The following is a 12375-nucleotide window of genomic DNA, read 5'->3' as shown; positions in this document are numbered from 1 at the left end:
TATTCCACACCGTGTAATCTGTAAAAGTACAATAAGCTGTGATAATTATTACATTTTACAGATGAGGAAGCTGAGGCTTAGAAAGTTTAAGTAGATTAACCCAGGTTGTGAGAGTTGGAAGTTGATGTGGTTGGTTACGCTACTAAACATTTCATGGCAAAATCAACAGGACCTGTTTATCAACTGATACACAGCAGTGGTTCTCAAAGAGTGGCCCAGGGACTCTGGCCTTTTCACAGGGTCTGCAACACCAAAACTATTTTCATACTAGTGCTAAGGTGTTATTTGCCCTTTCACTTTCATTTTCTCACGCGATCCGACTGAGTTTTCCAGAGGCTTCATAATTTGCAATATTGCAACAGACTGAAAGCAGAATCAAACGTGAGAATCCAGCCAGCTTCTTTTAAGCTGGGTAGTAAAGAGATTTGGAAAAATGTAAAACAGTGCCATTCTTCTGACCAACTTTTTTGTTTAGAAATAGACTTATTTTTCATGAAAATATGTTTTATGTTAAGCTTAGTAGGTTTGTGTTTTTACCTTTTCATTTTTAAAAATTATTTTTTCTCCTTCCTTTTTTATTGGTTTGTATTGTTTTGAAATTAACTATCAATAATAACTATTTAAAATATATTCAGTTTTCATTTCTAATATGGTAAATAGTGATAGATAGACCCAACATAAACAAAAGTTCTTTGATGTCCTTGATAATTTTTAAGAGTATAAAGACATCCAGAGACAAAAAGTTTAAGAACCACAGATGCACAAGAAAAAGACAAGCAGGGATCAAAGATGACTCCCAGATTTCTAGCTTGAGGATCAGAAGATGGTATTGTTTATTAAAGACTAGGAATACAGAACAAAAACCAGGTTTAATAAGAATCTGGTAAAATCACTTGTGGCTTGTGTCTCGGCTTGGGCTCTAAGCCAAGCCTGAGACAGGGATTCTTGTTCAAATGATTTGCTGGCGGAGAATTCTCAGGAAATAGGTACGAAGCGGAACAGGATACGGCAGGGAAGAAAGACAGGCAAGAGTGCTGGTTTCATGTGGAGACCAGCTTCAGAGTGAACCCATGGAAAAGCACTAATCTTGCGGCAGAGTCCACCCAGCCTTGAGGCAAGGCCAGTGTCCTGCTTCCTGTGTGGCTCAGTCACTGAACCTGGGCCTCTCAGGTGGGAGGGGTGGAGGAGAAGGTGAGATGCCTGGAAGGCCCTGCCCATTTAGCTAAGGGCAATATTCCTCTGAAGAGAACACCAGCCGGTACAGACTGGGGAGGGCCTCTACGACAGTGAAGGCCGGCAAGGTGCTTGAAGGCCACCTGAAGGTACAAAACACAAGCTAGAAAGTCAAGCTTGGAACATGTGTTGTTTAACCTATATTTAGGAAATAGCTGCACAGAGCTAGGTATCCAAGTTAAGTGGATCACCCTACTGAGGGACGAAGATTTATGCAACTGAGAAATACTCATCTATAATCTAATTAATTTCTTAAAATTATAGAGCTCATTGACAGAAAAGTAAGTAAATAAATACAGAGTTCAGTGGAGACACAGAATAATCAGGTAGAAACATTAAAAGGTGGAAAAGAAAAACTCTTCACGGGAAAATTCTGACATGACGGTCAAGCAACTGACTCTTTTGCTCATGGAGCAGTCATGAGGCAACAGAATGGAGTCAAAACCAAAATTACTGCACTGGAATGTCACACAAAGGAGCATGGAAGGACATAAGGAAAATATGATGCGTCACAGAGTAGGAATGAAGTTCTTATTACAGAGAAGAGAACCAGACTTTCCAGAAAGGAACCACCAGTACTGCTGCTCACCATTACATTTAAGTATGTCAGTCAACAAACACATTCTAAGGATGAATCAGCAACACACCAGCACTCTACAATGAGGAGCCACTGACAAGAGTAAAAACACCAAAGCTCACACTGATTTACTGCGTCATGATTATCCACAGAACAATGTCACTCTCAGTCACTTGTATAATGACTAATGATTGGGAAGAAAAAGGGTGCCATCCCTGCAGGGTGCCAGGAAGTGCAAGTCACTCCTACCTGACAGCATTTAAATTACTCATAACTGCCCTCCACTGGCATCAATCTGGCCCATACGGACCACGGGATTTACCTCTAGAAGTAAATTCTCCATCCTCCGAATATCCAGAGACATTTGTATCTTTCTTTTAGCACTCATTTTCTGCATTGTATTAAATGTACATCTTTGCATTCCCTGTAGCACCCAACACAGTACCTTGTGTCTTGTGTGTTCAATAAATACCCACTAGTTACTATTTGAATTATTTTTATAGGATAATCAAGGCACAGGTAAGATATGGATGAAATGGAGCTGTTTTTCCTACCCTATTACGATGTTCAGCTTCAGAGAAGTTATCGTTATTGAATTAATATAACACTTTTGTTTAGTTTGTTTTTAATAGATGTGTTTAAAGTTCTAGACTATTCTCCAGAGTGGGAAATTTTGCAAGAGCAAGAAAATACTTAAAAAATAGACTAGATCTTTATGCTTTAAGAATGTGTATGACTTAGCAAAAGTTCATATTGAAAAAAAAAAAAAGGAAGGTGTCAGGAAGTATGCTACTGTACAAAAATGTGAAGTAAAATCCAAAGCACCAACATAGTACTTATTCAGTTCCTTAACACACTTGGATGTAATATGTAATGTCACTGTTTCATAAGGAGTACAAACAAACTAAGCAAAAATGTCTGCATAATGACTGTATATTTACATTTTTAAATTCTCTGAAAGATTTGGCTACCAGTTGTCTCGTGGGAATATTAAAACATAGTTAGGTTCTCATAGAAAACAGTAATAAAGATTTTTCAGGCTATGTAGCATCTGTCTTCCAAGTGTCCCAATGCTATTATTATGGCATATCTACTCTCAGTTTAGTGACCATGAAAACAATGCTTCCTTAATTGCTGAGAACCGTTAGTGAAAAGTCGCATGTTCACATCATAAACTTTAGTCATTAACAAAAATCTTCTCTTCTGTACATATTACTACAGGAGTGTATCCTAAGTTATTAGATCTGTCTTGAAAAAACATAGCTCTCAATGTTCCACTGGCCTGTGATTCAGCAAGTTAAGATGGGAAAAGAAATTGATTTGTTTTTAGGGACAGCTGCTTCTAGCACTTTGGATAAACATGAGCATTTTAAAAGATCAATAGACTTATGTATTAATTTTATACATACTATGATAAAATACATTTCTCTTCCCCACAACTTAAGGACAAACATCCTCTATTCTCATGACACATATTACCAGTGATATACAGATGGAACCCTTACTAGCCAAGTCCCCAGTTCTCCCTGCCCCATACTAGTTGTGCAATATTTTTACATTTTTGCTACAAAATTAAGCAAAATTCCCTCTACTAGTTAAAAAAAAAAAAAAAAAGAGTGGAAAGAGAGTGCAACCATATTCCATCTGAAAGCCAAATACCAAATACTTCTTTTGTAGAAACCATCTTGAGGTCAAAAGGTACTCAAGGTTGGGTAATAAGATGAGTGAGTACCTCACATGCTGTGGGAACCACACCACTGCGAGGGGTGAGTACATAAACTGTCCAACTCGGATTTTGAAGTCTCTAACAAGTTAGCAGTTACAAATTTGTTAAATGGAAGCTTTAAGGCAAAGATTTAGTGATTGGCCACCTAAATTATGGATGTCAATCCTGTACTTAAATTGATTGAACGTAATCACAAAATATAACTCGCTGATAATGTTTTAAAGGAACATAATCCAAAAAATGTCTGAAGGACAGCTCTGGCTACTAGTCAAACAGGAGCCCAGATTACTAGCTAATCTTTATTTTTAAAAAATTTCCTTTTTATCCATTAGCAAGGCTCACAGCAGCCCCGAAAAGTTTGAGTGTTTGAAACTAATGATATCATCCTAAATATTCAAAGGAACAGATTTCAGCATTATCTCTATGCTCTTAGGGTAATAAAGTATATGCTTCTGAATATACTAAGCAATATTTTAACTCAGGCAAACATTTCTTTAGCATTACTGTTGGTCAAAAATTTGACTTTTAATAGCTTGTGATACAAATGATACAGAGGTACAAATGATGACCCTTTATTAGTTATTTAGTGCAATCATTTAAAAGTATTCTCATGTTTACGGCAATGTTTTTCTTTTGGGGGATCAGCAGAGGGTACTTTATTTTAGTTACGTTAAGGGAATTTTCCTTACCAAATTTACTACTTCTAAAATGTCATTTTTAATGATCATAGCTTAATATACAGAGCATTAACTACATATGCCAGGCACTGCTCTAGTAATTTACATATATGAATTCATTTTATCCTCTGAACAACCCAAGAAGTATTACTGCTTTTTTTTTTTAAACACATGAGGAAACTAAAGCACTAAGAGGTTATTTGCCCAAAGTCATACAGCTAGTTAGCCACAGAATGAGGATTCAAGCTCTGTTTTAGAGTCTGTGCTCTTAGCACTTTTCTTCCATTTATTTAGCACATTAGCTTCATCTCCCGTTTTTGAAGTCTTAAAAAGTAGCTAACTTGCTGCTGGTTAAAATCCAAAACCAACAAAACATCCATTATTTTACTGAAATCACTTTCCAAAAACATTAAGGAGTTTTATCATTTTCTCTGTAATTAAGAGCAGGTACCATTTATTTGTCAATCATGCCAGTGTGTCATTCAGAGAGTGTAACTTAGGCACTAGGAGAAAAGTGAGGACATATTAAGCGCTGTCACTTAGACATTCTAAGTGCTTACTTTATAAAATAAGTCACCCTTTGGCAGTATTTGGCATGTGCATTTGAAAATGAATATTCGGATCATCCTGAGGGCTTTCCCTCACAACCCACAACCAACTGGTTCCCCAGTGCCACTGCAGAGGGTGCAGGGGGAAGAGGAAGAAGCAGTTTGAGTGGCGGCAGTCACCCCAGGTGGACAAAGCCACGCATGGAAATACGTGGCCTGAGTAACAAATTATTTCACCAGCTCATATGCACTCTATGAGACACCTGTACCATCTGCACCTTTTGAGAAAATTCTTAAGATTGTGTATTGTTTGTTCAGTCTTTACGTAAATGTATACCGAGTGTCTTCCATGTATCTTCATTGAGAAGAAATGTAAGTTCAGAAAATTTATCTCAAGGAGCAGATGATATGAGGATGGAGGCCTAATGGAACGAAACACTCCGCGCTGAAGCAGGACCGGGACTGTGGAAAGGACAGATCCAGATGCAGCCCCACTCGTCACCAGCTGGGGAACCTTAGTGGAGGTTTTTAAACTCTATGAGCATCACTTTTCTTATCTTTAAAATGAAAGGGGTAATATTTTGAGGCTTGTAAAGATTAAATGAAAGAGTTAATTCAAAGAGCCCATCAATACCTGGTATCCAGTGGGCACTCAACAGTTATTATTTTAATAGCAATTAATAAATTATTAATGTCAGGAAAAATAATAATATAAGAACTATAATAAATAATATATAAAAAAGGGAAAAGAAATGTGTTAAGGAAAGTAAATATAATGAATTCACAGAAAGGAAGTGTCACTATAAACTACTGTTTCAAGGATCAGGAAAGAACTAGATGGACATTAAAAGCTAGAAAGATTAAAGCACTGCCAGGAAGAAAGAACATTGTAAATAAAGGTTTGGAAGCCTGAGAAGCTTGGGACATTTAGAGCCTCAGGCAGAATTCTCTGAGTTGAGGTCAAAGTTTAGAAAAAAAATAAAGGAAGACACAGACCACCTGCCCATCACGAGGGCCTTGAACGCCAGGCGAAGGCAGGGCCCTGAGACTCTGGTCTGTCACAGACCAATCGACAGGTTCAATTTTGTCAAACGTAAGGGAAATAACTGGTTCATTTTTTGTGTGTGTATAAACAATCATGAAATTTCAAAAAGTAATACCTAGTTAAAGAATTCATATCCATTAAAAGCTATTTTGTAATATTTCCCTTTCCAATTGTACTCCAATACCTGAAGGATACCGCTAAAATACATTTATGATGAAAAGAGACAAAACCATGAAATAATTGTAACTTCTAAACTTGGCTCTTTTTTTTTTTTTACATCAATCAGAAAATATATCAAAGATATATGCCTGCTATATAAATGTCCAAAAAAGAGTCCATGGTTATTTGTAAAGATAATACCTAAAACAACAAAAACAACAAATATTTTATATACAATAAATAATTTTCCTTAAAAACTATTTATTTTGAAAATATATAGGAAAAAAATGTCCAAATACACTCAGTATACTTTAAAAATTGAGCTTTCATTCAAAGACTGAGTCAAAAGAAATGTGAAGGCATACAGAATGCAAATACCATCCCCCAACTCCCAGAAAGAACCAGCAGTAGAAAGGGAAGGAGAAAACATCAAACATATAAAGGAAAAATGTAGATAAATTAACAAATAAATTTATAAGATGTGATCAATAAACAGGAAAGACGTTCTCTGACAAAATTATTTTCCCACAGATGCTGAGAATCTGGCTTTCACGATGTTTAAAAAAAAATCATTGAAATCCTATAACCCTACTATCTGCTCAATCAAGCTCAAAGAGGGAGAAAATCAAGCTACAAAAACTATAGTAAGTAATTAATGTTCAAGATGGAATATTTTAATAATTTTAACCGTCACCTAACAACACTGATCATTTAAATCGTTTAAGAAAATTTTCTCCTCAATCCGCTTTCCTCAAATCTGAAGTCTTTTACAAATTTAAAAAGGAAAACGAAAAGAAAAATGTAGCTTATAGATTAAGTATTTAAATGCGGCAAAATTCAAGCAAAGTGATCTTTTAACTTTCCTCCTGTACTGTAAAACTTGAAAGCAATCTCTTTCAAAGAATTTGATATCTAAAATCAACCACTAATTTTGTCTTTCAAACCCATTTTTCTGTTTCAATTGATGTTCACTAATTTTAATGACTATGCTCTACTGTAGTGTGGATGACTGGTTTCCAGTCTTGTAAAGAATGAGACCCTATCACCGTCAATAGTTTTTGAAGACTCCCCCATGTGAGATACATATACTCTGTACGGTACTATGAGTTCTATATAATGTTTTAAAAAATACACACATATTTCAAAAAGATGAGCATGCAAATTAGACCACCTGCACTTTTCCAGAGACAGCAGCTGATCTGCCTAACTCAATAACTCCTCAGAGGTACAAGAGCCACTGGGTGGGAACTACTAATTTAGAAGTCAGTTCGGAAAGCATATAACCTGTTCACATTTGTTTAGTGCTTCATGGTTTATGACAAGATTTACACAACAACCCTGAAAGGTAGACAGAGAAGGTATAAGAATTCTCACTTTACAAATAAGATGGAAGTTGAGAGAGACTAAAGAAATGGGTCGAGGTTACACAGCCTTAACAATGGTGAAATACCCATTAGATAACAGGTCTTATTACTTATTACTAACTCAATATTTTTAATACATTTATTCACCTGGTCATGAAAGGGCAGTGTAATCATTTTAGTAAAATCAGACTAACATGCTTAACTAATAATTCCAAGAGAAGAAAACATATTTTAATTTACACCTTTTTGGACCATCTAACAACTTGGGTTACAATTCTACATAATAATCATTTGGGGGGTATTAAAACAAGAAAGAAATGGCAAAGTGAGCTAGGATATGCTAAATAGATAAACCCACTTAGAAAAGTGTTATGAATTAGGAAGACAATAAATTTCCAAATGTTGCAAAATGTTCAAGTTCTAATATTTTTAAACTTTCACATTATACTTGTCATTTCTAAACTCTAATCTAATAAACCCAACTGTCCGGTTAATTTCTTAGTAATCTTAACAAGATTGGGTCGTTACTCTAAGACGTAGTAACACAATTCATTGATTAGTTACAAGTAAGAATTCCAATTTTAGAACAATAAACAAGGTTCTATGCAAGAGAATGTGGGAAATATTAACTCAGGGTTATTTACTAAAAGAACTAAAACCATAAAGTCAAGAAACTGGAGGTGGAACATCATGTTTTAAAGCATATTATTTTGTATTTTCAAAAACCTTTACGATACTTTTTCGGGTGGGATATTAAAATGTTTCTTTTTCTGCCCCATGCCAAAGAACCACACAAGAGCACATTAAAACAGTGATGAAATAAAATGCTTACAGGTTTGTATCTCAGTGCATCTCTGTAGGATCCAAACAAAGCAGCCTGCGCCCTCAGGAAGGCCCTAGCCACTCCGTCCCCCGTAGCTGTAGACTGCTTCTTCAGTTTATTTTTCAGGGCCGAGACCTGCGTGACAGAGAGGAACCGTTAAGTTCACACCTCAGAAATTGGTACAGCGAGGCACGAGCCCAATGGGCAGGCAGACCGCAGCGTGTGCAGGTCAGCCCGAGCCTCATCCTCTGCCTGACAGCTTATCTTCTAAGTGCAGGGAGCACCTGCTGGTCTGTTAATTGAAAGGAAAGCAGGGGCCCACAGTAATGTGCTAATGCAAATTGGTTTGTGCTCTCTTTTTTTCCCAAGGCCTCTTGACATAAATAAGCTTTAATTATTTTACAGTAAACTGCTTGTGAGCCACTTTTCTGCAGATTTTTAGCAATTACAACATGTGTCTACTTGTTTGGAGATGAAGCCAGTTGGGTAGCGTTCGACTGTTTGCTAGTTAATTTTATTTTTGGAAGCTTCGTTTGTATATGTAAATAATTTTCCAGTCATTTGTCGAATGGTTTTCACCATTATTAGATAAAAAGAGGGGAGGGAAGTTAAGGTTACTGAGAACCTACCACAAGTGGGGAATTGTGTTGTGCTCGTTAGACACTGTCCCATCTGATCTTCAGAGTCTTCTATAAAAGGTACTCATGTTACCATTTATGAAGAAACAGGGGCTCAAACATGTGAATCGACTTGCCCTCAATATCTGGCTACTAAGTGGCAAAACTGAGATTTCAACCCGGTTCTGTCCAGTTTTCTCCACCACCACATGCAAGATTCGAGGTCAGCGTTATTGCCTTATGAACCAGTAATCACGTTAATAATGTTTTAAAATCAAAGAAAAATGTATTATCCAGGAATTTGTGAAATTTTAAAAGGCACCTACATTTGTTATAATTTTTCATACAGTTGCATCCTTTAATTTCAGGTTGTGTGTATTTTAGAGAATGCACGCTATTTATGAACAGCCCTTACTTAGATGAGTATTTTCTAATAGTAATCAACCTCCTGATGCGCACTCTTAGTTTTTAAAGGGGAGGTGAGGGCTCCCCTGGTGGCACAGTGGTTGAGAGTCCGCCTGCCTATGCAGGGGACACGGGTTCGTGCCCTGGTGCGGGAAGATCCCACATGCCGCGGAGCGGCTGGGCCCGTGAGCCATGGCCACTGAGCCTGTGCGTCTGGAGCCTGTGCTCCGCAACGGGAGAGGCCACAACAGTGAGAGGCCCACGTACCACAAAAAAAAAAAAAAAAAAAAGGGAGGTGATGTGATCTGTTCCTATGCATCCAATTAACTTGACCAATTCCTTTCACAGATAATAAAAACTACACTCTGTACACTTAAAAAATACCATTGATGCTCATATACATTACTTGTCAATGCTCTACATGGGAACATAAAGTCACGTAGAAATTCTGTTTTCTTAAGAAAAAAATGATGGGACAAATTCTGGTTGGACTGTTCCCTTATCAAAGCATGTTCTTACCCTTACGATACTACCAGATAACAAAACAATGTCATTCCTCCTTTACATATATATGCAAGGAGGAATATTTTTATTTCTTTATACAAGCAGCCCTCACTACTCTTGTGGATGATGATTGTAATTGAAGTGTCAACCTAATTAACAACTAAACTTCGAATAATGCTAATGAGAAAGGAACACAGCATCAGAGGAAGGACCAGCTCTACAGGTGATAAACCTTCACAGTAGTGACATTTTCCAGTGTAAAGTCACAGTTACTGTGATCTGATCAAAGACAGAGACCCCCATTGGGTCCAATTATAACCACAGTTTTGAAAAAATTATTGAGTTATGATGTTCATAATCTATGCAGAAAGGCCTTTGCAGTATAGGTCTTTCCCCATAGCTGTGATCTTTTCAATTTATATCCAAGCTCCATAGATTCAGATAAAAGTTTAGAGCCTAATTCATTTAGCCCACAAAGTGCATAAATTAGGATTCATTTAAGAAGAAGTTTTTATTATTAAAATCTAACCTCAATTAATGCATATTTTTAGGTAACCCACATATTCAAAAATAAATTAGCTGAAGGATGCAAAAACAAACCTCTGACTTGACGTCCTTTATTCTTAAGTCTGTAATAATGTTATTTTTTAGGTTTCAAATGCCTTTTAAAAAAAACCAATGGGGATGAAAATCAATACACGTATTTCATTATTGCCCCCTAAAAAGGCTTATGATGGACAGCATAAGATTCTAGTCTTCCAAAGTATTATAAAAAGAAACTGACTGGGTTATTTTTAATTTAGAAAACCAAAAACATTTAAAAATGTCATGCCTTGTATCTTTGTAAAAGAAAATTCCTCAAGATGTATTTTTCTATAAAATCTGGAAGTGACAATTCAGTTCTCCACAAATTAAGAATCTTTAGGACAATCATGACACATGTGCTCCCAGAGACTGGAGGCAAGTCAAACCATCCCTCACCCTTTATTACCCCAAGTCCTTGATTGCTTAATCGCTGCGTAAGTTATCCAGGGTATTCACCACGCTGCCTCAGGCCCTTCCTAACCGAATGATAACGAGGTAGCCTTCACTTCCAAAATTAGTCAGTGATAGCTCCTGAACTTCCTCAAGAGCTCTATAGAAAATAGGAAAGAAGAAAATACCTGTTCTAGAACTGTCCGAAACGGTAGCCACCAGACGCATAAGCACTTGAAATGTGACTAGCCCAAATTAGGATTTGTTATTAGTGTAAAAAAAAAATACACTGGATTTTGAAGACTTAAAAAGAGCAAAATACCTCATTAATAATTTTATTGATTACATGATGCAACAGTATTTTGAATATACTGGGTTAAATAAAATACATTATTAAAATTACTTTCACCTATTCCTTTTTACTTTTTAACATGATTACCAGAACATTTTAATTGCATATGTGGCTCATATTATATTTCTATTGGACCGTGCTATTCTATATGAGCATACTATACAATTGCATACAGACATGTGAGACTAGCAAGAAATATGGTTACGTTTTTCCTTTGCCTATTTCTACATTATTTCAACCTTTACAAACAGCATATAAGGAGTTCTTCCTTGACCTACTCTAGGTGGGCTTCGACTGCCAGTAGGTCTGAGGTGGTTCCTGCTTTTCAGAGACCAGAAGGGCATCTGAGTTAAGCGTTTCTGTGTGCACCAGTGAGCACTCAAAAACAGCCTGTAAAAATGAGAGTGCTTTTTAATAGTCAGCTTCAGCTATTAGGATATTACTCTAACATAAAATGATCGTGTCAGCCTTGCTATTTTCCTGTCCTTTAGACCACTGGAGTAAATTATCACCAGTTACCACTACGCTTTGCAGAGCTAAATAGCTTTTAGCAGTTTTTATCTATAAATAAGGTGATATATCTTCTGCACTTATTTAAAATACTTGGTCTGGGAAATAGCATTTTCTGCTTTAATTTCCAAACTTCTAAGTTTAGTTATGAAATAAATGTACATCTTTCCATGAGACCCTGAAGTTTATACTCACATGTAACTGAATTCAGAAAAGCATTTGGAACCTTGGTCACATGGCTATTACCACAAAATCCTATCATGTGATCTTGCAAAAATATCAATTGTTTTCTCTTTTTATTCTTAACAAAGTAAGCTTCTATCTCTGATGGCTAAAGATGACTTGAAAACTGACATTTTATTTTATTATGACATTTTTAGTCTGTATATTATTTTTGAAGTCTAATTAGGTATCGTACTAGACCTCCCCTGCGGAAAAAAAAAGTTAAACAGTGAAAAAAACTTCAGAATAAACGTCATTTCACTGCTCTTATCAAATGTTCAAATTCCTTTCGTACAACGAGGATCCAGGCTTCTAAAGCAGCCATCACAGGAGGAATTATAACCTGGGTTTGAGCCCAGTGGGAGTTCACTGCAACGTGAATAATATTACCACCAATTCTCCACTTTTACCCTCTTAGCACTAAGTGACCATGAATAAAAGGAGGGAATTACATGAGTAAACACAGCAAACAGGTATAAATAGAAGAGTGCAAGCCACGTGCACATGGCCTGAGTAATGAAGCAATTATGCCAACCAGGGGTTAGGAAGGGAGGTGACATAAAAGAGCTGAGTTTTTCAGAGAAGTGACAGAAATTTTCTCTTGACTTTTAGATGTGTCTCCTCAGGAAAATAAATCA

General features: G+C 36.5%; 1 protein-coding gene across 5 annotated transcripts in view; it reads right to left on the bottom strand.

Annotated features, from left to right (window-relative positions):
• Positions 1-12375, bottom strand: part of DENND1B (DENN domain containing 1B) — a 261341-nt gene that overhangs the window by 87521 nt on the left and 161445 nt on the right. For all 5 annotated transcript variants that reach the window (XM_081226435.1, XM_081226437.1, XM_081226438.1 and 2 more), the window contains one exon: positions 8162-8287. In XM_081226435.1, the coding sequence (XP_081082561.1) occupies positions 8162-8287 (126 nt within the window). The remainder of the gene's footprint in view (positions 1-8161; positions 8288-12375) is intronic.

Source organism: Mesoplodon bidens, assembly GCF_964165515.1.
Source record: "Mesoplodon bidens genome assembly, chromosome: 2".
Lineage (NCBI taxonomy): Eukaryota > Metazoa > Chordata > Mammalia > Artiodactyla > Ziphiidae > Mesoplodon > Mesoplodon bidens.
The sequence above is the reverse complement of the archived record's forward strand: the minus strand, read 5'-3'. Positions and strand labels throughout refer to the sequence as shown.